Consider the following 23,871-nt stretch of genomic DNA (forward strand, 5'->3'; position numbering starts at 1 on the left):
AGAACAGTGGGACCTATCTCACGCATCAGCGGGTCCTCTTCTGGCACTGCCAGCTGCGCAGGCGCACTCCGGAGATAGCGTCATTGTTTTCTTCTCTCTGCTGTGACGCATGCGCACTGCGGAAAGACTGCGACCTCTTTGGCGCCTATATGCGAGGCTGAGACGAGGGAACTTATCTCGCGCTGGCGACACGGCGTCGCCGCGACTTCTCTCGCGCCTCCCCCAACAAAACAGAAGCGGGGAGGGTCCCGATCTGGCGCCCCACCCCGCCCCCGCGGCTGGGCCAATCACCACGGGGCTGGCGAAGGGAGGGGCCAATCAGCAGGCGCGGAGCGGAGCCGGAGCTAATCCGACGGCTAGGAATGGGGGCGGGGCTTGAGGCGCCAGCCAATGGGCGCGGGACCGGCCCCCCGCCAGCGGGCCGGGCCTGGAGGAAAAGGACCTGGCGGGGAAGCCGGGGGGTCGCGTAGAGGCGCAGCCGGGCAGGGCGCACCCTGGGCGGGCAGGTCCCGCCGCCATGTCCCGGTGGTTCTTCCCCTGGTCCAGCTCCATCAAGAAGCGGGCCTGCCGCTACCTGCTCCAGCACTACCTGGGCCACTACCTGGAGGAGCGGCTCAGCCTCGAGCAGCTCAGCCTGGACCTTTACCAGGGCGCCGGCGCGCTCCGGGACATCCACCTCGACGTCTGGGTGCGTCCCGCAGCGCCCCCCACCGGCGGCAGGGCCCGGGGGGCTCGGGGAAGAGCCCCGGGCAGGGGGTGCCGGGTCTAGGGGGGCAGGGGCAGAGGGGAGGCAGGGCCTGGGGGCGAGGGAGATGAGGGCAGGAGGTCGTGGAGGGCAGGGGGAGCGGGGACCCAGGGGCAGGGGGAGAGGTGAGCCAGGGGGGAGCAGGGAGGAAATAGGGGGCAGGGCCGCTACTTGTGGGGAGAGGGGAGGGGGAGGGGCAAAGGGGCAGGGAAAGGTCTAGGAGGGCAGGAGAAGGGGTCAGGCCAGGTTCTGGGGGAAAGGTGTAGGGGGCAAGACAGTGTTTGGGGGAAAAGTCTAGGGGGGCAGGGCAGGGTCTGGGGGGCGGGGGAAGGGGGCATGACAGAGGTATGAGGGGAGAAGGAAGGAGCCTGGGGGACAGGGGGAAGCCAGGTCCTAAGTGGGGAGGGGGGAGATGGGGGCAGGGAAGGGGCATTGAGGCAGGAGAATGTGGGGGGCCAGGGAGTAGGGGGAGCCAGGGCACAGGGAGAGGAAGGAAGAGGGACGGGGCAGGGGGAGATGGGGTGGGGCAGGGGGAGATGGGGTAGGGCAGGGGCTGGGGAGGAGCCGGGACTTGGGGGGCAGGGGCATGGGGAGAGCAGCCAGGGTTGGGGGGATACAGGGCTGGAGCCAGGCCACGCAGCAGGGCCACGCCTCATTTTCCACCCGCTCTTCCAAGCTGAGCCGTGCCCTCCCGCCGTGCTGCAGGGCGCCCCCCAGTGCTGGGGCATTTGCACGGAGCGGGAAGGGGGCAAGGAGCCGGGCCTGTGCCCAAGAGTGCCCTGGCCTCAACCTCGAGTTCACCCTGCCCTGGGTGGCATGTGACCCTGCAGTGACTCAGTGCTTCCGCCAGCCGGACTTGGGGAAACCGGCCTCCCAACCGGGCCCCGGGCTGGAGCCTTTGTGGGGAGAACCCGGGCGTCCGTGCTCCCAGCCCCACCTGCTCCAGCTCCGCTTGGTAGTACTGGCAGGGAACGCAGGGCCCTGGGCTCCCGGCTCCCCCCACCCCGCTCTGTCCTGCAGCCCCCGCTCCCCTCCCAAAGCTGGAGGGAACCCAGGGGCCGGGCTCCCAGCCCCCTGCTCTCCCCGCCAGCCCCCGCTCCCCTCCCAGAGCTGGAGAGAACCCAGGGGCCGGGCCCCCAGCATCCACCTGTCCCCATGACCCCTCCCCCCCAGCCTATTCTTAGCTTTCCAAGAAGACGCAAGCACCCCCGTCTGCCTGTGTCCTGGCTGGGGGGTTGGGGAGTGCCCAGACACCTGGGTTCTGCCCCCAGCCATTGGGGAGCCCCTGCCTCAGTTTCCCTGGCGATGACTGGAGAGCCTGTATCTAGGGCTGGGTGGGGCAGTTGGGGCACACCCCTCTGTCCACCTGGCAGGATGGGGGAACTGGCTTCATTCTGGGGGGGATCTGGGCCCTTTCTGGAGGGGCACCAGCCTATGGAGGACCCCCCCCCAATTCCAACTGGGACTCTGTTAATTTTTAGTGTTCCCAGGGGATTAATTAGCCCCCTCATTAGGACCTGGTCCCAGGGGATCTGCAAGAACAACGGTCCCAGGTAGGAGGCCACGGAGGCATCCCAGAGCCTGGGAGAAGAGAGAACCCAGGTGTCCGGGTTCTGTGGCCAAGGTGCAGCCAGCTCTGGGGTGCGGCTTCAGGGACTGGCCAAGGGAAACAGGAAATCCTGCCTGGCGCATCAGCTGGAATCTGGGCCAGCTGGTCTGATCCGGGTGCAGGGTCAGCGCCCCCATCTGGCCCAGGGTCTGAGTCATGCGGATGCCTGGGTTCTCCCTAGCTCAAGGAGGGGAGCAGGGGGCGGGAGCCCGGACACCTGGGTTCTTTGTCTGTCTTGCCTTGGCTTGCTATGTGATGTGAGACCCCTTTCCTGCCTCAGTTTCCCTCTCCCTAGCAGGGGAGTTCTTCAAGTAGCCTGTGGTAGAAGGGGCCCCATACCTCCCAGCCCCGACACCCGCCCTCCCCCTCCAGTGTTGCCTGTGTCTGTTACACATGGTTGGTGCTGCATCCCACCCCAGAGCCAGCCACAATCCTGGCAACGGCCCACATGCCCTCAGCCCTATTGCTCTTCCCACCCCCCACCCCGAATCAGTCGCATATCATGGCCCCGTCCTCTCTCCACAGTCTGTGAATGAGCTACTGGAGTCAGCCAATGCCCCGCTGGAGATCGTCGATGGCTTCATCGAGAGCATCTCGGTCGCCATCCCCTGGGCCGCACTGGTCACTGAGAACTGCACTGTGGAGGTCACGGGGCTCCAGGTCACCTGTCGCCCCAAGGACCGCACAGGTAAGGGGTAGGGAGGGGACCTGTGAGGACTCCAGGGTCCCCCTTGGAGCCTGCGCTAAACAGGGATAGACCAAGTGGGGGGCCGGATGGGAGGCTGCCTGCTGTGAGTAGGGGGCGCTGTCGGTCCTGAAGCAATGACAGCCACTCTCCCATAAGCATATGTCCCCAGCCCAGAGCTGGAGAGAGCCCAGGCATCCGGGCCCCCAGCTCTCGTCCTGCCATCCCCCGTGCCCCTCCCAGAGCCGGAGAGAACCCAAACATCCAAGCTCCCAACTCCCCTAATCTAAGCTTCTCCCTACGTACATGCAGAAGCTAGGGGAGGACCCAGGTGTCCAGGCTCCCAGCTCCTCCTGCTCTGACCCACCAGTCCCCACTCTCCGCCCAGAGCTGGGGAGAACCCAGGTGTCCGGGCTCCCAGCTCCTCCTGGTCCCTGGATGGCAATGGGGGGTCTGACCCCCTGCCCCCCTCCTCCCCACAGGCTCTGCGGGCATGGAAGCTCAGAGCTGGGCCTCAGGCATGACGACAAGCCTACAGCTGGCCAAGGAGTGCCTCAAGGAGCAGCCCGAGGAGCCGCCCCAGCCCCTCGAGGGCCTCGAGATGTTCGCCCAGACCATCGAGACAGGTACGTCCCTGGAGGAGGGGTGGAGGTGGCAGGAAGGTGCCGGAGAGTCTGGAGTGGGAACCTGGGGCTTGTCCACTTCTTCCCATTGTCTTCCCAGAGGCTTCCAGCCCCCCACCCCCGTTATAATCGCCTTGGACCCCTGTCCTGGAGCCAGGGGAGAATCCAGGTTCTCAGACCCTCTGCTCTAACCCCACCTCCCGCTGCCCTCCCAGGGCTGGAGGGACCCCAGGCTCCCAGCCTCCCTCCTCTGACCCCCCCAGGCCCCACTCTCCTCCTGCTGGAGAGGACCCAGGTGTCTGGGCTCCCACTCCCGATCAAACTCCCCCCACAAATGAGGAGAGAACTCAGGTGTCCTTTTCTTTACCCCACTAACTCTTGGTAAGCATCCCTGTGCCTCAGTTTTTCCTGAGACTTATTCCATGTTTAAATTGCTGTGAGTTGGGGTGGGGGGTGGCAGTGGGTGGGAAGGGCTGGGGGGTGTCAGGGGACCAGAGAGGGGTAGGAGGGTGTCGGGGGCAGGCCATCTGCCCCTCTAATGCCCCCTCCCCCCCACAGTGCTGCGGCGGATAAAGGTGACTTTTGTGGACACCATTGTGCGGGTGGAGCATGCACCCGGCAGTGCCCCTGCAGGGGTGGCGCTGGAGTTGCACATCAAGAGGTAACAAGGAGACTCCTCATCCCCGGTCTGGGGGGCATTGGGGGGGGGCAGACCCTCAGTTCCCCCCCCCCCACTTCCTGTCACCACCTGCGCTAAGCTGGGGGGTCTCTGCCCTAGGGGCCATGTTGGGGGCATTCCTGTCCAGGGTGTCACTTGTGGGGGATCCCTGACCTGGGGGGATGCATTGGCAGGTGATCCATGACTGGGGGGCAGGGAGGGTGAAATCCTTGCACTGGGGGGAGCACATGGGGGCGGTTGCCAGCTAACAGGGGTCCCCGCAGGCTGGAGTACTGCGATGAGGCGCTGCGGGAGCCCGGCCCGGCGCCGCCCCCTGACGTGCACCAGCTGCCGGCCGTGGTGCGCAAGGTGCTGCAGCTGCGCGGTGTGCGGCTCTGCTATGAGGATCTGGCTCCGCCCCCACCGCTGGCCCCACCCCAGGTACCCCGCCCGGACGCCTGGCTCCCCCCAGCTCTGGAAGGGCAGTGGGGCCGGGAGCCCAGAGGCCTCGGTTCTCTAATGGCCGCGGCAGGGAGAGGTGGTGACCGTGATTGGTGGTGGTTGTGGGGGGACCCCCTGCCTCACGCCCCCTCTTCCTACCCCCCAGGCAGGCGCCCCAGCTGCCCCCCCCAGCGCCCTCTTGCAGATCGGCAGCTGCTCGGGCTACACCGAGGTCACAGTCAAAGTCAAGCAGAATGAGGCCCTGCCTGGACCCAAGGTGGGGGCCATTGGGGGGCGCTCCCATAAGGCTGGGCTAGGGGGACAGGATGGGACGGACGGGGGGGGAGGGGGGCAGGCAGGGAATGGACGGGGTTAGGGTTCATTGGGCTGGTCTTGGCAGGAAGGAGGACAAGTCTGGGAGGGTCCCTTGGGCTCATGGAGGTGGAAGGACATGGACTGGAAGAGTCCATTGGACTGGTTATGGATTGGGGGGGTCAATGGGTCAGGCTGGGAGGGCCCGTTCTGCTTCTGGTTGTGCCGGGGTGGGTGGATAGGGTCATTGGGCCCCTGTTGGGGCAGGGGATGATTGGGCTGGAAGGATCCATTGGGCTGGTTGTGGGGGGGAATTGGACTAGGCTGGGAGGGGCCATTGGGCAGGGCAGCATGTGGAGACCCCACCCTGAGCGGTGCTGTGCCCCTAGTTGGAGCTGGACGGGAAGCTGGGCGCGCTGCACCTGCTGCTGGCCCCCGAGCACATCACTGCCCTGCACAGCCTCCTCGCTGCCCTCGGCACCTCTGGTGAGAGCTTGCAGCAGGGTCTGGGGGGGGCAACGCCTGGGTTCCCCCAGCTCTGGGAGGGCAGCGGGGCTCTCTCCTTCCCCCCCATTCCTCTGCCTACTCCTCCCTGATCCCAGGTGCTGGCGGCCCGCGGGAGAGGCCCAGCAAGAGCCGCCCGCTGGACTCTGAGGACCTCAAGCTGATCGAGCAGGACCTGAACCAGCAGCTGCACGCGGGGCTGGGCCCAGGCCGGCCGGACGGGGCTGACAGCTTTTTGGGTAGCGAGAACGGAGGTGATTCCCTGCCCCACTCGACCTGCCGGTGCCCCTCGCTCCTGACCCGCAGCCCCCTGACGCCCCTGCCTCTTCCCCCAGAGATGTTCTTCTCCATGGCCCCCCTGACCAGCAGTGTGACCTCGACCCGCTCGGTCGGGGAGCTCTCCGACATTGACCTGGACAGCTCCGTCCACAGTGACTATGGCCCTGGCCCCCTGCAGCCCCCTGCCTTCGCCCCTGGGGTAAGTGCCCCCCCTGGGGGTACAGGTGCGCGGGACAGGGGGTGAAGCTACAGCTCTGGAGCGGCTGGGGGTAGAGCCTGGAGGTGGAGGGATGGTCGGGGAATTAGGGGTGGAGTGTGGGGCTAGGGCTGTGAGAAGGGGCTGGGGCAGAGCTGGGGGAGCTTGAGGCTGGGGGCAGAGCCTCAAGGGGAGCCTAGGGTTAAGAGATAGGGGGGCGGAGCAAGGGGTAGGAGGGGTGGAGCCTGGGGCAGGGGGCAGAGTTGGTGCCAGGGTGGGATGGGGTGGAGCCTGAGGGCTAGGGGAAGGCTAAGGGGTTGGAGAGAGGCTAGGGGTGGAGCTAAGGGGTGGAGTCTGGGGCTAGAGGCGGGGCTAGGGTTGTGAAGTAAGAGTAGGGAGTGGATCTTGGCAACTGGGGGAGGAGCTTGAACTTCTAGGGCAGGGTTGGGGCGGGGGGGGGGGGGGCAGTCAGAGGCTCAAGGTGGAGCTGGGGCGAGGCTGCCTGCTCACCCCCCCACCACCGCTGTCCCTGCAGCTGATCCTCAGCAGCCCCCGGCGCTTCGGCCACTCGCCCTTCGCTGCCACCGTCCCCGGGCTGGGCAAGCTGCAGGGTAAGTGGGGGGGGTCTCGGCCGGGAGCCAGACGGACGCCTGGGCTCTTTCCAGCTGTGGGCGGGGAGGGGTTCTGGGAGCCCGTACATCTGGGTTGTCTCCAGCTCTGTGTGCCCTCCTCTGTTCTAGGCAAGCCCCCCCAGCCGGACAGCCTGCGCCCCGAGACGCTGGTGCGGGTGACGGTGGGCGGGCTGACACTCACGGTACCCCACCAGGGCCCTGCCCCTGCCCCACCTCTGCCAGCCCAGGACTTCTTCACCGAGCTGGACTCCTGCAAGGACGCTGCCTTCGGGGGCCGGGACTTCTCCCCCCTGCGTCAGACCTTTGAGAGGGCCTGTCCACACAGCCACCTTCGGTACTGTGCTGTCCTGCCCCCCATGCTGACTTGTCTCTAAAGATGATCTCCCACCCGCATCTTGACCCTCCCGGACCCTGCTTAGCTTCCCTGAGGTGTCAGTGCCTGTCTAGGGAGTGCAGTACCCCCTGGTGGTGTCATTGAAACACTACATGCAGTGTGTGCCCGTCCCCCCCCCATTTTTTGGGTATTGGTTTGCTGGACATGGTCTCCTGTTCACCTTCTGACCCTCCCTGACCCTGTTTAGCTTCCCAAGGGACATTACAGCATGCCCAGGCATGGTGCCCCCTGCTGATTTGCCCCCTCTTGCTCTCCCTGCCCCCCTGCCAGGTTGACGGCAGCTGCGGTGCAGCTGAGCTGGGAGCAGAGGGCAGCCTGTGGGCTCCACGTGGCCAGTGCAGACCTGGGCTGCGGCAAGCTGGAGGTCCTGGAGTGCCTGTGGCCAGATGAGGGGTCCCGAGTGCCCATCTACACTGAGGTAAGGGGTGGGCTGGCATTGGGGGAGGGGGCGGGAGCCTATCCCCGCCCCTTATCCCCCAGGGCAGGGGGCTGGAGAGGACTGGGGCAGGGGCAGTGCACTGGTAATGTCCTGGAGGGGAGAGGGGGGCCAGGAAGGGACCCCCTCTCCATCCTGATACCCTCTGCCCCCCCTCCCAACAGCTCCTGAGTTTTGCAGCCCCCAGCGAGGCCTCGGCCCGGCCCTGCGCCCAGGTGCGCTATAAGCAGACGGAGCAGCTGCCCCCCAAGGTGAGCCCAGAAGGAGGGGCTTCCTGTGACAAGGGGTGGGGCCAGGGGCAGGAAGGGGAAGGGGGAGGGCTAGGAGCAGAGCATGGGGTAGTGGAGATAGTCCTGGGGCAAGGCCAAGGTAAAGGAGGTAATCTGGGTACTGGTTTGTGTCTGGGCTACACTGGGGGCGGGGCCTAGGTCCAGGGGTGGGGTCTATGCCATGGGAGGGCTTGGTTCAGGGGCTGGTGCATAAGGTCAGGGACAACTGATGCCTGAAGAGATGGGTAGGGGTGTGGCCTAGGATCAGGGGGTGGGGCCTAGGCTTAGGGGGTGGGAATTATGCCCAGGGAGGCCTGGGGCTGGGGCCCGGGGCTGGTCCTGGCGCGGGGCAGTCCTTGTGGGGGTGGCTTACGCCTGGGGGGTGTCTTGGGCTTAGGGGCATGGCCTCCAGGGGGCAGGGCTTGTGCCCCCAGCCCAACCCCTGCCCACCCTCACAGGGCAGAGGCCAGCGTCGGCGCGTGGGGGCCACGCGGAGCTCGGAGGTGGCCGTGGACCTGGCCCCGTTCCAGGCCGAGGTGGATCTGGGCGCCCTGGACCGGCTGGCCCCGCTCCTCCGGCTGGCGGGAGCCCCGTCCCCCAGAGACACGCCACCCCATAGCCAAGGGGAGCTACACATGGTAAGGGGCGGGGCTTGTGCCACCTCTAGGGGGCAGGACTGGTATTTGAGGGTGTGGCCTATGGCTGGGGCCTAGGCCTGGAGGCAGGGCGTATGCTTGGGCAGGTGTCGCACCTGGGCATATGGCTAAGAGGTGGGGGGAGGGATTTGGGGGTGGGGCTAGTGTCTGGAGGTGGGGCCTACACTTGGGGCTTGGCCTAAACCTGGGGGCGGGGTCAGTGTTGAGGTGTCATATTGGGGGCGTGGCCAATGATGGGGAGGACATTTGGAGGCAGGGCCTATGCAGGGGATTTGCAAGGGGGGGGCAGAGCTGAGGCTCCCCTGTCCAACTCGGAGGGTGTGGCTAGTACCTGGGAGTTTGGGGGCAGGGCATATGCAAATGAGGCAGCCGGCCCCTTAACCCTCGGCTTCCCGGTGCCAGGCAGAGTGGTCCCCGGCGGGGGAGCGGCGGGTGGGGCTGCGGCTGGCAGCACCGCGGGCGACGCTGCGCCTGGCCTTCCCGGTGCCCGACCTGCGGGGGCCGGGGGCGCGGCGGTCCTGGGCCCAGAGGGCCGTGCGGCCCGAGAGCCTGCGCCTGGAGCTCAGCGACTTGGCCCTGCGCTCGGAGCTGCACGCTGCCCCCAGCGCCCCCCCGGCCCCCGCCCACATCGAGGCCTCCTTCAGTGACCTGCATGGTGAGTTGGGGGCGGGGGTGAGGGACCCAGGCGTCCAGGCTCTCGGCCTCCATCCCCTCTCGGAGCTGGAGAGAACCCGAGCGTCCGGGCTCCTGCTCTAACCTGCCCACCGCCCTGCCTGGAGCTGGAGAAAACCCAGGCGTCCTGGATCCTAGTCCCTCTTGTGACAATCCTCTCCTCCCACGGCTGGAGAGAGAACTGAGGCGTCCGGGCTCCCAGCCCCACTCTGTTCTCGCCGAACAGCCTCCACTGGGAGCCCCAGCCCCCGGTCCAAACCCGCAAATCCCTGCTCGCTGCCCCAGAGAAGCCAGGCATCCAGGCTCTTGGCCCCTTGTGCTATAATCTGCCAGCTCCCACTGCCCAGACCCAGAAAGCGCCCAGGCACCCGGGCTCTTAGTCCCCTGATCTCCCTCCCCCAGTCCCTGTTCCCCTGCCACAGCTGGAGAGAACCCGGGCATCTGGGCTCCCAACCCTCTCCCCCCAGTCCCACCCCAGCTCCAGGGTGAAGCCCGGCGTCCGGGTGCCTCTCGTTGCAGGTGTGCTGGAGGACGGGGCGGGGGCTGAGGTGCCCTGCGTGCGGCTGAGCAGAGCCCTTGACCCGGCAGCCAAGGGTCCCGGCAAGGCCTATCTGGTGCCAAAGTGAGTGCTTTGGGGGAAGGGGGCCATCCCTGGGTTGTCTGGGAGGGGAATGTGGGAGACGGTGAGAGCAGGGGGGGTCTGAACCAGACACCTGGGTTCTCTGGGGGAGGGAGAAGGGACTTGAGGTTTAGACCGGGGGGCTGGGGCTTGGGGGCCAGACACCTGGGTTCACTCGGTCTGTTCTGATCCTCACATCCTGCCCCCCAGGATCACACTAACCCTGAACCCCCCACCCGGCCTGTCCCCCTGGGACCTGGGGCTGGACAAGGCAGAGGAGCTGGAGCTGTCGCTGGCCGAGAGCCCCTGCGAGCTGCCCCCGTCCGAGGCCTCGCCCTTCTCCTCCAAGAGGACCATGTACGAGACTGAAGAGGTATGAGGGCAGCTCCCTGGTTTGACTCGGAGAGGGTTCATCAGCCCTGTTGGCAATGGTGGGGGGCTGAGCAGCCCCCTGGGAGGAACTGGCCCTGGGGGAACTGAGGCAGGAGGTGCCTGTCCCCTTGAAGGCTTTACCCCGACCCCCCAGATGGTGATCCCCGGGGAACCCGAGGAGATGGCGGCCTTCCAGGCGGCCACAACCGAGGCCTCACGCTGCGCCCTGGAGGTGACGCTGCCCAGCGCCCACATCTTCCTGCCCGGCAAGGCCTTCTACGAGCGCCTGTACAACAGGTAAGGGAGAGAGCTCAGGTGTCTGGGCTCCTGCCGCCACCCCAGACAGCAGTCTCCTCCCGGAGTGTGGAGGGTACCCAGGCATCTGGGCTCCCGCTGCCCGCCCTCCACTAGCTGATACCTGCCGCCCATTGCTCGTGATAAGACAGGAAGGGGCAGTGGGGAGCAGAGCCGTGCCAGTCGGGGAGGAGTGGGGTCTAGTGGATTGGGGGGCGCTGGGAACCCGGACACCTGGGTTCTCTCCAGCTCTGAGCTGGGCCTGGCTGGGGGAGAGCAGGGGGAGTGAGACGCCTGGACACAGGTTCTCAGCTCTGGGAGAGCAGTGGGGCTGGGGAGTGAGATGGCGGGGGGGCTGGTTGCCTGGGTCCTCCCCAGCGGGGCTGAGTGTCTCTGTCCCCCCCACCCCCCTCCTCCAGGATCAACAACGACCTGCTGATGTGGGAGCTGAGCTGCCCCCTGCTGCGCTCGCCGGGACCCGCAGGGGGCGCTGCATCCACCCCCGGCCTCTTCCCCGGGGTCTCTGATCGCTTCCGCATGTGCAAGTCGGCCTTCAAGCTGGGTACGGGGGGGAGCGGGCAGCCTGGGAGCCCGGACACCTGGGCTCTTCCCAGCTCTGGGAGGGGAATGTGGTTTGGGAGGCTCCTGGGTGCTACCCCCAGCTCCTCCCGTGCCTCTTTCCCCATGTTCAGTGCTTCCCCCCCCAGACTCGGACTCCGAGGACGAGGATGCCCCATTCCCAGGGGCTGAGGAGGGCAGGGCTGGGCACCGCAGTGGGGAGGGGCCTGGCCCGCACCCCCAGAGCCACTGCTCCGTCGTCTTCAACATCCTCAAGGGTCGTGTCACAGCTCTGTGCGACGCCAAGGTGAGGGGGACGCAGCCCAGAGCCGGCTTCCTCTGTTCTGCGCGGCTGCTGGCATGTCCCACCCAAGAGACAGCTGCATCCCAGTGAGGGGTGCTGCATCCCCAGCCTGGACAGCCCCCTAGATCCAGCCCCACCGGGAACTGCTGGCTTCTGACCTTTGCCCCCTGACCCCAGGGCGAGGCTGGTCAGCTGGTAGCCAAGTCGCACGGGGAGCTGGTGCTGGATGTGGACGACTGCACCATCTTCAGCGTCTCCCAGTACAAGGGGCAGGAGGATCTCGGCTACCTCTGCATCGAGGCTGAGAGAGTCAACCTCTACCACAGTGGTATGGCTCGCCTGGACACCTGGGTTCTCCTCAGCTCCGGGAGGGGATTGAGGGTCGGCGCCAGGGCAGGGGGTCTGGGAGCTCGGACGCCTGGCTGTCTCCAGCTCTGCGAGGGCATGGAGGGCTGGGGATGAGCAGCAGGGGCTGGGAGCCTGGACGCCTGCGTTCCCTTCCCAGCTCTCCCCCCTCCTCTGTCCCTATCCCAGCCGTGCTGGACGACTACCCCCTGCCCGAGCGCCTGGAGCTGCCCAGCTTCACGCCCCCCGCCCGGCTGCGCCCCACACTGTACCCCTCCGAGGAGGGGGTGCCCGGGCGCCCAGCGGGGGGCAGGAGGGACCAGCCTGCCAAGATGCTCGTGGCTGCCATCCGCATCCACCTCGACCTGGACAAGAACATCAAGGTATCGGGTCTGACCACGTACTCCCCCGCCCCAGAGCTGGTCGCATCCCAGTGAGGGACCCTGTCTCCTCACCCCCCAGAGCCGGCTGCATCTGTTCTACTCGGCTGCTGACATGTCCCACCCCAGAACCAGCTGCATTTCAGCCCCGTGTCCCAGTGCCCAAGGCCCCACCCCACAGGCAGCTGAGTCTGTTACACCCAGCTACTGACACGCCCCACCCCAGAGCTGGCCGCATCCCAGAGAGGGGCCCCGTATCTCCTGCCCCAGAGCCGGCCTCATCCCGTCTGACAAGACTTGTCCCCAGCCCCTGACATCCTGTCTTATGTTGTGTATCATTTATTTGAAGAAAAACCCCTATTTTATAAGTTTAGCATGAACATAAATATTTACCCTTTATTTTCTTGGTGTATTTATGTATCGTTACACGTATGGCTACCAAAATATCCTTTAAAACGATTTTGGATCAGGTTTAAAATTGAGATTAAATGCATGTGTTGTGTTTGCAAGCATAAATATACCACGCACTTTCATATTTGCATCTCACACTGACACGTTCATTAAGCACGTGGTTACAAACATGCCATTGATATTAATGGTAGGTTAAGTTCAGAAGTGGATTAAAAACAACGTGATTTACCTGTATATGTCGATGTATACATTTTTGTCTACGTACGTTTGTAAACCCTTGCTTGAAAATAGAGATTGGTACTCAGTTTCATATTGAACTTTAGATTTGATTAGGATGATTTAAATTAATATTAAATTTAAGTTGGCAATGATGGTAATGTTGAGTGTATTATTATTATTATTATTATTATTATTATTATTATTACCATTAGTACGTTGTTATTAGTTATTGTCATAATCATTGTTACCTTATGATTATCGTTATAGCATATTGGTAATAATCATTAACAATTATGTAATTATCGTTATTATATCACCACAACCTTACATGTAGGATATTAACTTCTAAACATACAATGTCCATACAGCAAAAAATACAACATAGAAATTTTAACTCAATTTCATAGCGAATGCAAAATTATATGTCGATATATTTCTAAGCGTATATTTAAATATTTAGAGATGACAATAAGAATATGTAAAGTACATATACTGATGAATGATACGTTTTAATTTAATTGTAAAAGCAATGCGTTTCTGAGTGTGTACGTACAAATACCTATAAACAGAACAGGTGAAACTCATTCAAGTTAATACATAAACTATATTAATTTTGATCCCATCTTAAATGTAGGATAAAATTAATTTAAGTTATGTGCTGGTATCTGTAAATAGATTAGTTGAGGATATATAAGAATATTAACAGGAAAACATCTAACGTAAATTGCTGATAAATTATGCAACCTTTAATCCAATTGTAAACTTAAAAGTTAATTTTGATTGTATGTTTGTAAGCAGATTTTTGGTAGCAGTAATTGTCATTACCATCATCCATTATTGGTGGTGTGTTAACAATTATTATTATAGTAATTAGTTCTTGGCTGGTTGGTCACGGGAGTGGAAAATCGGTGAATCCCACGGCCCAGGTGCCCGGGCTCTCAGCCCCCCCCACTCTTTGCAGCCAGGCAAAGGGTGCCAGCGTGCCTGGCCTTGGGAGGTGGTTAGCTGTGGCAGGGGAGTGGGTGTGCCCCCCCAGCTCAGCCTCGGAAGCCACGCCCCTTCTGAGGCTCCACCCCCTGGTTCCTGACTGCCCCCCGCTGATCCTGGACCCCCAGATCACCCCTTCTTTTTCCTCCCCCCCAGGAGTTCCTGGTGACCGTGCGGCTGGAAGGAGCTACCATGAGGCACTACATGGCCCTGCCCAATCAGAGCTGGTACACGCAGGTGAGACCCCGAATTGGGGGCATCGTGTTCTGGGGGAGGGCATCTTACCCTGGGGCAATCGAATCCCAGGATAACCGTCAAATCTGTCCGCACCCAGAGAGGAGTCCCCAACACTGATGCCCTGGGAGGTGGGGGGGACCCCCCCATGGGTCTGGAGTGCCCCCAAGTGTCCCAGCCCCGGTCTCACCCTGCAGCTCATCGAGTTCCTGGACGTCGTGGATGAGCCCATCCTGGGCTACGACCCCCCGACCGTCATCACGGTGCTGCACACGCACCTCTTCAGCTGCGCCGTGGACTACAGGTATAGGTGGGGGGAGCCCGGATGCCTGGATTCTCTGCTGCTCCGGAGGGGAGAGGGGGCTGGGGGCCCGGAGCATGTAAGGCTGGGAGCCTGGACTCCTGGGTTCCTCTCCCACTCTGGGAAGGGTGTTGGGGCTTGGCTGGGGGTGGTTAAAGTCCCTCACTGCTCTGGGGGGTTAGAGTATGTGGGCCTGAGACCGGATGCCTAGGCTGTTTCCAGCTCTGGAGGGGACGGGTGCTGGGGGTCTGGACGTCTGCTATTCTGTCCCCACTCAGCACCTCTTCTCTCCGCACCCCTGCAGGCCCCTCTACCTCCCCATCCGGGTGCTCATCACAGCTGAGACCTTTACCCTGTCCAGCAACATCATTGTGGACACGTCCATCTTCCTGCTCCGGTGAGCCCCACCCCCTTCCCGCCCAGGATCAGGCCCAGATCCAGCCTCGACTTCCCCAACTGACCAGCTTTCTGCTCCCCCCGCACCCCGGCAGGTTCATCCTAGACGACTCGGCCATCTACTTATCGGACAAGTGTGAGGCTGACTCTGTCGACCTGCGCAAAGGTAATAGTGCCACCCCCGTCCCCAACCTCTGTCTGTCCATCAGTCAGCCAGGGTAAGGCCCCTTTTTGCCCCTGTGGCGCCTTGGGCTGGGCGTTGTGTTAGGTCTCTGAGGCTCAGCAGGGTTCTCTCTGTTCAGGATCTGGAAGGGGGACCTGCCAGTCTGTTCGTAGGCTGGCAGTGGGGAGGTACAGGGGTCAGGCTCCAACACATCCACAGGCCGGCGGGGGGTGTATCTGAGAAAACTGAAGTTACAGGAGGTGCCCAGGTTCCTCTGCTCCCCCACACTCCTACAGCGAGGAGAGGACACGGGCATCCAGGCTCCCAGCTTCTCCTGCTCTAACCCCTCCACTTCCCATACCTCTCCCAGACTAGGGAGAGTGGGCTCCCAGCTGCCTCCGCACTTACCCCACAGCCCCCCGTTCCACTCCCATAGCTGAAGAGACCCCAGGCATCCAGCCTCCCAGCTGCCCCTGCTCTAGTCTCCCAGCCCCACCTCCCCACCCAGAGCGGGGAGAGAAGCCAGGCATCTGAGAGTTGAATCTCTCCTCTCTGGGGCTGCAGATTATGTGTGCGTGCTGGACGTTGACCTGCTAGAACTGGTCATCACCACGTGGAAGGGGGACACGGCAGGCAAGCTGGTGAGTCCAGGCTGGCTTGGTGGGGGGAATTGGGGCTGGGGATATGGGGACCCTTACTGGGGTTCAGCTGGATCTGGGGTGGGCATCAGGGCCGGGGATATGTGGCATCTTGGTGGGCTGTGGCTGGCTCTGGGGGAGGTGTTGGCACTGGTTCAAGGCCTGTGGGGCCTGACCTGGGCTGCTGTGGCTCTGTTCCTCCCCAGAGCCAGCCGCGCTTTGAGCTGCGTTGCTCCAACAACGTGCTTCACCTCCACACCTGTGCGGACTCCTGTGCCGCCTTGGCCAACCTCCTCCAGTACGTTGTGAACCGGGGAGACCTGCACCCCCCGCCCCGGCCCCCCAGCCCCACTGAGATCGCTGGCCAGAAGGTGCAGGTACGACTCGCTCGGGCTGGCCCCGAGGGGAGACCAGAGTGGGAACAGGACCATAATTCCTTAGCTATAACACGCGCGCGCATGCGCGCGCACACACACGCGCACGCACACACATGCACACGCACACACACACACACACACACACTCTCCCTGCTTTGTTCAAGGGCCCCAAAATGAAAAGATTTGTCTTTGCTACAAGTAGCAGTTCTTACCCCACTTCTAGTGTGTGGTGCATGCTGTTTCCAGCACCTGACTTCTTATGAGGGGGAAGACGCATGTTATATTTGAGAAAATAAAGGCAGGAAATACTATATAACTAAACAGGGTCAGGCTGGTTCAGACCCTGGAAGGGAGACCGGCTGGTGAGTCTCTTTACTGCTTGTAGCTAAGCAGGGTCAGGCCAGGTTAGGAGCTGGCGAGATCAGGCCAGGAGCAGTACTGTAATTCCTTCCTATAACATACCCACTAATAAAAATCCCCAATTTGATTTTTAAAAGGCCTGGACAAAGAAGAAGAGATTTGTTTTTGCCATGAGTAATAATTATCATACTTCTAGTGTATATTGCATGTTATTTCTAGCAGCTGATTTGAATGGAAAAGACACGTATTAAACTTGAGAAAACGTTTTTTCCTGCCTCCAGCTAAGCAGGCTTGGGCCAGCTCAAATGAAGAATAGAGTTGTCCTTCCCATAAGTAGTCGTTCTTGCCTTGCTTCTCGTGTGTATTGCATGCTCTTAGGGGTTTAGGCTGTCAGGGTTTAGGTTGTAGCCGTGTTGTCTAAGGACACAGGCAGACAAGGTTCCTTGGGTGAATCTGATATCTTTTATTAGACCAACCCAAATAGTTGGAGAAAAGTTATTAGGCAAGCTTTCGGGTTCAAAAACCCTTAGTCAGGCTAAGGACGTTTCAGCAGTTGGTGTGTGCTCTTCCTGGATGGACTGGAAAGTAAAGAAGCCAGGGGCTGGGCTGGGCTGGGCTGGGCTGGGCAGTCAGTTGCATGCTCTGCTTTCAAGGGTTGTATTGGAGAAAGTATGATACTTTCTGCCTTTAGCTAAGCAGGGTCAGGCTGGGGTAGAGACTGGAAGGGAGACCGGTTGGGTTATGGTTGAACCTGGCTGTTGCTTCTAGCAAAGCAGCATATTCCTCACCTATAACAAACACACCCACAAATAAAAATCCCTGCTTTATTTTTAAAAAGCAGAAAAGAAACGATTTGTTCTAAGGAGCAGCTCTTACCGTATCTCTAGTGCAGGGGTGGGCAAAAGATGGCCCATGAGCTGAATCTGACCTGCCAAGGGATTTCATTTGGCCCAAAGTGGGTCCTTTGGCCTCCCCTGGCCCAGGTGCGGTGGGCAGCCCAGGCCATGGCAAATAATTGCCTGTCCTCCTTCCCCCCTCTCCCCCCCAATTCTAGCTTCTCACCAGTGCGTGCTGTTTCCAGCAGCTGCTTTGGTGAGGAAAGGCACGTGTTGTATTCAAGACAATACGGTATTTCCTGCCTCTGCCTAAGCAGGGCCAGTCTAGGGCAGAGCCTGGGGGAGCGACCAGCTTGACTGCAGTTGGGTCTGCCTGCACTCCCCGTAGCAAAGCTGGGTCAGGCTCTGGAGGGGAGACTGCGGCGCGGGTTCTGTTCCCACCCCCTCCTTATTCTTATTGCCCCCTGCCCCCCCCAGCTGTCGGAGAGCCCCGCCTCCCTCCCCTCCTTCCCTCCCGCCGAGACGGCCGTCATCAACCAGCGGGACCTGACGGATGCCCTCATCGACACGGAGCGCGGCCTCCGGGACTTGGATTCCCAGCAAGGTACTGGGAGGGGGCAAGGAGGGACTGGTGGGACGGCACAGGGGACCCGAAAGTCCCTTCTCACCCTGGTCCCCACCTCCAGGCAAGGAGGGGCTGCGCCAGGCATCGCCCGTCTCCGTGTACCTGTTCCCAGGGGAGAACGGCCGCCCCCCTGCCCCCGGCCCGGCTCCTGGGACCCCTCTGGATGAGGGGCCGGAGCCAGGGTCCCCCACGGGCAGCAGGGTGGAAGGGGAGGCTGTCGATGCTGACGACTTCTGCATCCTGGATGCCCCTGGCCTGGGTATCCCGGTAAGTGGGGGGGGGAGGGGTCAGCAGAGGTGGGATCTGGGAGCAAGGAGGCGCATGGGGGTGGGATCTGGGTGCCAGCAGGGCCTGGGGGCAGTTTTGGGGGAGTGGAAGAGAGGAGTGGGATGCACTGGGCTGGAGACCCGGACGCCTGGCTTCCTTGGGAAGGCTGGGACAGCCAGGGGCTGGGGGTGGCGCCCCGGACACCTGGGTACGCCCGGAAGCCTGGCTCCTGGACCGGGGTTCCTGTGCCCGCAGCCGAGGGACGGGGAGCCGGTGGTGACGCGGCTGGCGGAGGGGCCGGTCCCGGTGCGGGACGGGCACTTCTCGCGCCCGCTGGGCAGCACGGACCTGCTGCGGGCGCCCGCTCGCTTCCCCACGCCCGAGAGCCGCGTGCTGCTGCGCGACGTCTCCATCGTCTGGCACCTGTATGGCGGGCGGGACTTTGGCAGTGGGCGTGGCCCCCCTGGACACGCCCATTCCCCCAGGTGAGAGCCCCGCTTCCTGCTAGCTGGCTCCTGGGGGCGGGGCTTAAACATGGAATTCCCTGGCCAAGGGTAGGGGGCAGGGCTAGATAAGGGGTGTGGCCAGACATGGGGGGCAGGGTTGTGAGGTTGCTAATCACTTCCAGGACAGGGGTGGAGCTAAGTGAGGGGTGTGGCCAGAAGTGGGTGGGACCTAGCAGCTGCCATTCACCTGCTAGACAAGGTGGTGGGCCAGGCAAAGGAAGTGGGGCTTGGGCTCAGTGCTAGGGAATGGGATTAGGAGCTGGGTTTATTGTGAGTGGCTGGAATGGGGTTTCAAATGTTAGGTTTAGGATTAGTCCTGGGATTCGAGTAGGGGCTGGGATGGCGGTTAGATTAGGATTAGCTGGAGGGCATGGGGTTCGCATTAGGTGGTGCAGCTAGGACTGTTAGGGGTTGGGATTAATGATATGGATTGGGATTAAGGTGAGAGATTAGGATTAGTTAGGGGTGGGATTAGGGCTACAGGTTGGGAATAAAGCTTGGGTTTGGATTAGGGTTGCTGTTTGCTTACGGCGCTCCCTGCCCCAGAATAGGGGGTGGGGCTAGAGAAGGGGTGTGGCTATGGGGAAGTGGGTGGAGTTTAGGGGCCCCTTCTCTCAGGTTAGGGGGTGGTTGCCAAAGCAGGGGGTGGAGCATGGCTGGGCAAAGGGGCAGGGCTTTGTAGCTCCTGTAGGGGCTGATGGGAAGGGGGTGGGGCCTGGGGCTGGCTGACCCCTGCCCCCCCTTGCCCGCAGGATGAAGCCCGGCTTGGGCAGCACCCGTGGGTCCCCGTCGCGCCCCACCCTCGCCAGCCGCCCCCAGAACACCTGGCGGGCGCAGGGTGGCGCGGGGCGCCAGCACAACATGCTCATGGAGATCCAGCTCACCAAGGTGCGGGGGGCAGAGCATAGCGCCTGCCCTGACACAGGACGTGGGGCTGAGGGGGCGGAGCTAGTTGGCATGGAAGGGTGGGGCTAAGGGAAGGGGTGGGGCCAGCCAAGGTGGGGGTGGGGCTAGTTGGGGGCATGATTAGGAGAAAAAGGGCCGGACTTCATGGCTTCCCTTTCACTCCCTGCCCCGCCTGGGACAGAGATATGCTGGTCGGGGCGTGGCTGGTTGGGGGCGTGGCCAAAGGAAAGGGGTGGGGCTTAGGAGGGCTGCAGGCCAAGGAGGGATGTGGCCGGGGGAAGGGGGCAGGCTCTGGGGCATGGAATTGGGGTGAACCCCTTTCTCCCTCCACCCAGGTGAGCTTCCAGCACGAGACCTACCCTGCTGGGGCGGAGGCAGGGGCCGGGGGGCCGCGGGGGGCGCCGGAGGCGGAGGAGCAGCCGGCCGGGCGCCAGGTGCTGCTGGTGCAGGAGCTGGAGGTCCGCGACCGCCTGGCCTCGTCCCAGATCAACAAGTTCCTGTACCTGTACACCAGCGAGCGCATGCCCCGGCGCGCCCACGCCAACATGGTAGGGCCTGCCGGCCTGGGGCGGAGGGGGGAGCTGGGGCCAAGGGCAGGGGGATGATCAGGATCCCCCCGGCTGGGGTGGTGCCGTGGGGGGGCATGGAGCTAGCTTGATGTCTCCCTCCCCAGCTGACGGTGAAGGCGCTGCACGTGCTGCCCGAGGCCGGCCTGGGGGGCCCCGAGTGCTGCCTCCGCGTCTCTCTCATGCCGCTGCGCCTCAACATTGACCAGGTGACCCCTGACCCCGCAGGGACTGTGAACTGCCCCTAGGGTTTGCCTGACCGCACGGAGACCCTGAACTTCCCCAAGCCTTGATCCCTTACCCTTCAGGGATCCTGACCTCCTGTAGCCCTTGACCTATGACCCCCCAGGGACCGTGACGTCCCCAAGGCCCTGGTCTCTGGTCCCTGACCCCAAAGGGACTTTGAACTCCGCTAGGCCCTGAACTCTGCCCCTTGACCCCGCAAACACCTCCTCCCTGGGGACCCCAGCAACACCCCTGGATGGGTGGGAGGAGACTGCCCCTTCCCTCCCAGCACTGCAAAATCAGGCCCAGGCTGGAGGGGGAAGCTGCCCCCCTCTATTTTCCAACCAGGTTGACCCTTTCCCTGCTGGGAGCCAACATAGATCCCCCCCTTCCCTTCGCCGCCCCCACCCCCCGGTCTTCTCCCTACATCAGGTGTGGGGGGCTCTGACCCTGTCTTTCTCCCCTTCCTCCACCCCCCAGGATGCCCTGTTCTTCCTGAAGGATTTCTTCACTAGTCTGGCAGCTGGCATTCACCCTGTGGTTCCCGTGGAGGCAGGCACAGAAGGTAAAGAAAGCTTGGGGTTGTGGGGAGGGGTGAGGGTTTAGGAGCCCCACACCCTGCCTGCTGCTGGGGAAAGCGAGGCACTGGGGGGTGGGGGTGGTCTCTGCACTCGGTGCTGCAGGAATGTATCTGAGCACCGGCGTGTTGCAGCACCCCCTGTCACCACTAGGCGGGGCCCCATGTGTGGGCTGCTGGGGAAACTGAGGCCCAACGTGGGCTAGGAAGGGCTGATTCCAACTCCTCCCTCCCCCCCAACAAGCCCGCCTGGATGCCGGGGTCCGAGGTAGCCCAGAGTCCCTGGGGAAGGAGCAGGAAGGGGTGTCCAGGACCCCCGGGCCGGGAGGAGCCGACCTGACGTCCTCCATGGAGACCACGTACAGCGAGAACAGCTCATCCTCCACCGCCTCGTCCTCCGCCGACCAGCCCATCTACTTCAGGTGGGGACTGCGGCTGGGGGTATCGGGCCTCTCTGAGATGCGGCTGGCGCTGGGGTGGAGCATGGCAGCAGCTGAGTATAACTGATGCAGCCGCCTCTGGGATGGTGGGTTGGTCAGGGCTGGGGCATCCAGGTCTGTGCTGCAGCTGCGTCTGAGGTGGGCTGTGCTGGCGGCTGAGTAGAACAGATGCAGTCAGCTCTGGGGTGGGGCTGGGGATACAAAGCCAGACACTAGGGTGCGGCCATCTCTGGGGGGGGACACGGCAGCTGAGTAGAACAGAGATGTGGCTGCCCCTGGGGCAGGGCCTCGGGCCCTGGAGACGGGGCTGAAATGCAGCTGGCTCTGGGGTGGAATGTGTCAACGGCCAGCTCTCGAGGCATCGGTGCTGGGGATACATGGTGTCCCTATTGGATGCAGCCGGCTCTGGGGTGGGACACTATGTTCCCTGCCCTGTCCAAGCCCCGCCCCCTTCACCCACCCGTCTCTCCAGCTCTCTGTCCTGATTGGTTGATCCCCAGGGAGTTCCGGTTCACCTCCGAGGTGCCCATCTGGCTGGATTATCACGGCAAGCACGTGACCATGGACCAGGTGGTGAGTGGGGCTTTGGGGCGGAGCCTCGGGGACCCGCCCAGATGCCTGGTGTGGAAACAGGCATGGGGGGGCGGAGCCTCAGGATAGGTGGAGGGTGGCTGTTTAACCCTTCGCCTCCCCTAGGGCACTTTCGCTGGGATCCTCATTGGCCTGGCCCAGCTCAACTGCTCGGAGCTGAAGCTAAAGCGTCTTTGCTGCCGGCATGGGTAAGTGGGGGCGGGGCCTGGGGCAGGGAGGTACCTGCCCTGGCAGGTAACCCCACCCCCAACCTCCCTGGTTGCAAGGCGGGTCGGGGTGACCCACAGCCCCCACCTGCCCCTGCTCAGCTCCGTCCCACCAGGCCTTGCATGGCTCCCTGGGTCCCCAGCTCCCCCTCTATCCCGCGCTGCCCTGGGTGCTCAGCTCCCATATTGCATTGCTGGCGCAGGCTGCTGGGTGTGGACAAGGTGCTGAGCTACGCGCTGACCGAGTGGCTGAGCGACATCCGCAAGAACCAGCTCCCGGGGATCCTGGGCGGCGTCGGCCCCATGCACTCCGTGGTCCAGCTGGGTGAGACGCCCATCACCTACCCCCCCTGGGGGCTATTGCTCTGCCTCGGGGCCCTGGGAACATGGGGGGGAGGGGGGATGGTACTGGGGGAGTGGCCTGGGTTTTAGGGGCGTCCCGGCCCCCCCCGACCTGTGCCCCTTCCCCTCCCTCCAGTTCACGGCCTTCGGGACCTGTTCTGGCTGCCCATCGAGCAGTACCGCAAGGATGGGCGGCTCATGCGGGGGCTGCAGCGCGGCGCCGCCTCCTTCGGGACCTCCACGGCCGCCGCCGCCCTGGAGCTCAGCAACCGCCTGGTGCAGGCCATACAGGTGAGGGCAGGGGTCCGGGGTCCCGGCCCCCCCCACTCACCCCCAGCCCCTGCTCCCCTCCCGGCCCCGGAGAGCACCCCGGGGTCCCGGCCCCCCGCTCTCACCCTCTCCCCGACTCCCCAGGCCACGGCGGAGACCGTCTACGACATCCTGTCGCCCACACCCCCGCCGCCGCGGGCGCTGCCTGCCCGGAGGCCCACGCGGAGGCAGCGCCGGGGGCAGCCGCCAGCCGACCTGCGCGAGGGCGTGGCCAAGGCCTACGACGCCTTCCGGGAGGTACTGCCCCTTTTTGCTGGCCACGCCTCTGGGTGGGGCTATGCAGGAGGCGGGGCTGCACAGGGCCGGGGTCTTCTCCCTGACCCTGTAGCGTCTGAGGGGCGGAGGGGGCATGGCTGCGTGCTCCAGGGCAGTCCAGTGTCAGGAGGAGGCTCCCAGTTTGACCCAGTATAGGGGGCTGTTTCCCAGGACGGAGAGGAGCCAGGCGCCCAGGGCTGGGGTTGGGCTCTCCCAGTCCTTCCCAGGGGCAGGCAGTTCCTGGGGAGCGGGGTCTTCTCGTCCCTCCCCATTGCAGGGAGCTGCTGGGGTGGGGATACCTCCCAGTTTAACCCAGTGGTCAGGACTTGCTGGGTGCCAAATCCTCCCAGTCGGACCCAGCCGCAGGGCACTGTTGGCCTGGGGGCTGCTCGGGGGAAGTTGGGGGCAGGCGTGGGGGTCTCCCAGTGCTCCCCAGCCCCTAGTGAACTGGGGGGACTGGGAGGGCAGTGGCTGGCTGGGAGCGGGGGGCAGCCAGCCCATCCTGACCCCCTTGTTCCCTCCCAGGGGGTGCTGGACACGGCTCAGACCATCTGTGACGTGGCGGCCCGGGGCCACGAGCAGAAGGGGCTGCCGGGGGCGGTGGGGGGGGTCCTGCGGCAGCTCCCGCCCACCGTGGTGCGGCCCCTCATCGTGGCCACGGAGGCCACGTCCAACCTGCTGGGGGGCATGAGGAACCAGATCCGCCCCGACGCCCGCAAGGAGGAGGCCCTCAAGTGGCGCCTGGACGAGCCCCAGGACTGACCGCCGCCCCCCGGGGCCCAGGCTCCCGCCTCGCCACATCTCTCTAGACTATGGGCTGGGGCTCTGGGCTGCCGCCCCCTCTCGTGGGTGCATGGACCCCCGCCCTGCTGCCTGGACTGAGGATTAAAGACGCTGCTTTGGTTTTCAGCCCCAGCCCCGGCCCTGCTTTGGCTCCTTCCGGGGCGCCAGCTGGGGAAACCGAGGCACGGGACGCAGGGGCAGCCTCGGCCCGCTGGAGGGGCTGAGCCGGGCGCGGGGGGCCCAGGGTCCTGCTCCTGTAGCCCGAGGGGCCCCCGCGCCGTAGCAATGGGACCCGCAGGGCCCGATAGGGCTGCCATCGCCATGGCAACAAGCCCCACCGGGTCCAA

General features: G+C 63.5%; 1 protein-coding gene across 1 annotated transcript; it reads left to right on the forward strand.

Moving 5' to 3' along the window:
- Nucleotides 1-395: 395 nt before the first annotated feature.
- Nucleotides 396-23,656, forward strand: ATG2A (autophagy related 2A). The gene is made up of 42 exons (XM_059718372.1): nt 396-688; nt 2,880-3,042; nt 3,522-3,665; nt 4,221-4,323; nt 4,605-4,761; nt 4,928-5,038; nt 5,463-5,559; nt 5,676-5,831; nt 5,913-6,055; nt 6,588-6,663; nt 6,793-7,018; nt 7,349-7,496; nt 7,679-7,765; nt 8,242-8,421; nt 8,842-9,094; nt 9,631-9,733; nt 9,941-10,103; nt 10,257-10,399; nt 10,816-10,958; nt 11,104-11,261; nt 11,436-11,586; nt 11,793-11,986; nt 13,757-13,837; nt 14,032-14,138; nt 14,440-14,532; nt 14,627-14,697; nt 15,259-15,335; nt 15,539-15,709; nt 17,383-17,509; nt 17,592-17,797; nt 18,053-18,282; nt 19,056-19,191; nt 19,545-19,757; nt 19,883-19,984; nt 20,481-20,565; nt 20,822-20,999; nt 21,518-21,590; nt 21,714-21,796; nt 22,018-22,139; nt 22,293-22,447; nt 22,571-22,723; nt 23,267-23,656. The coding sequence occupies exons 1-42, from the start codon at nt 518-520 to the stop codon at nt 23,501-23,503; spliced, it is 5,970 nt and encodes a 1,989-aa protein (XP_059574355.1). The 5' UTR covers nt 396-517; the 3' UTR covers nt 23,504-23,656.
- The last annotated feature ends 215 nt before the right edge of the window (nt 23,657-23,871 follow it).

This window comes from Alligator mississippiensis, chromosome 15 (assembly GCF_030867095.1).
Source record: "Alligator mississippiensis isolate rAllMis1 chromosome 15, rAllMis1, whole genome shotgun sequence".
Classification (NCBI taxonomy): domain Eukaryota; kingdom Metazoa; phylum Chordata; order Crocodylia; family Alligatoridae; genus Alligator; species Alligator mississippiensis.

Bases quoted from the DNA above. Each gene is read 5' to 3' on its own strand.
- ATG2A (XM_059718372.1), top strand. From the start codon at position 518: ATGTCCCGGTGGTTCTTCCCCTGGTCCAGCTCCATCAAGAAGCGGGCC. The intron at 8,422-8,841 runs GTAAGGGGCGGG...TCCCGGTGCCAG, and splicing joins GCCAAGGGGAGCTACACATG to GCAGAGTGGTCCCCGGCGGG. The intron at 21,797-22,017 runs GTAAGTGGGGGC...TTGCTGGCGCAG, and splicing joins CGTCTTTGCTGCCGGCATGG to GCTGCTGGGTGTGGACAAGG.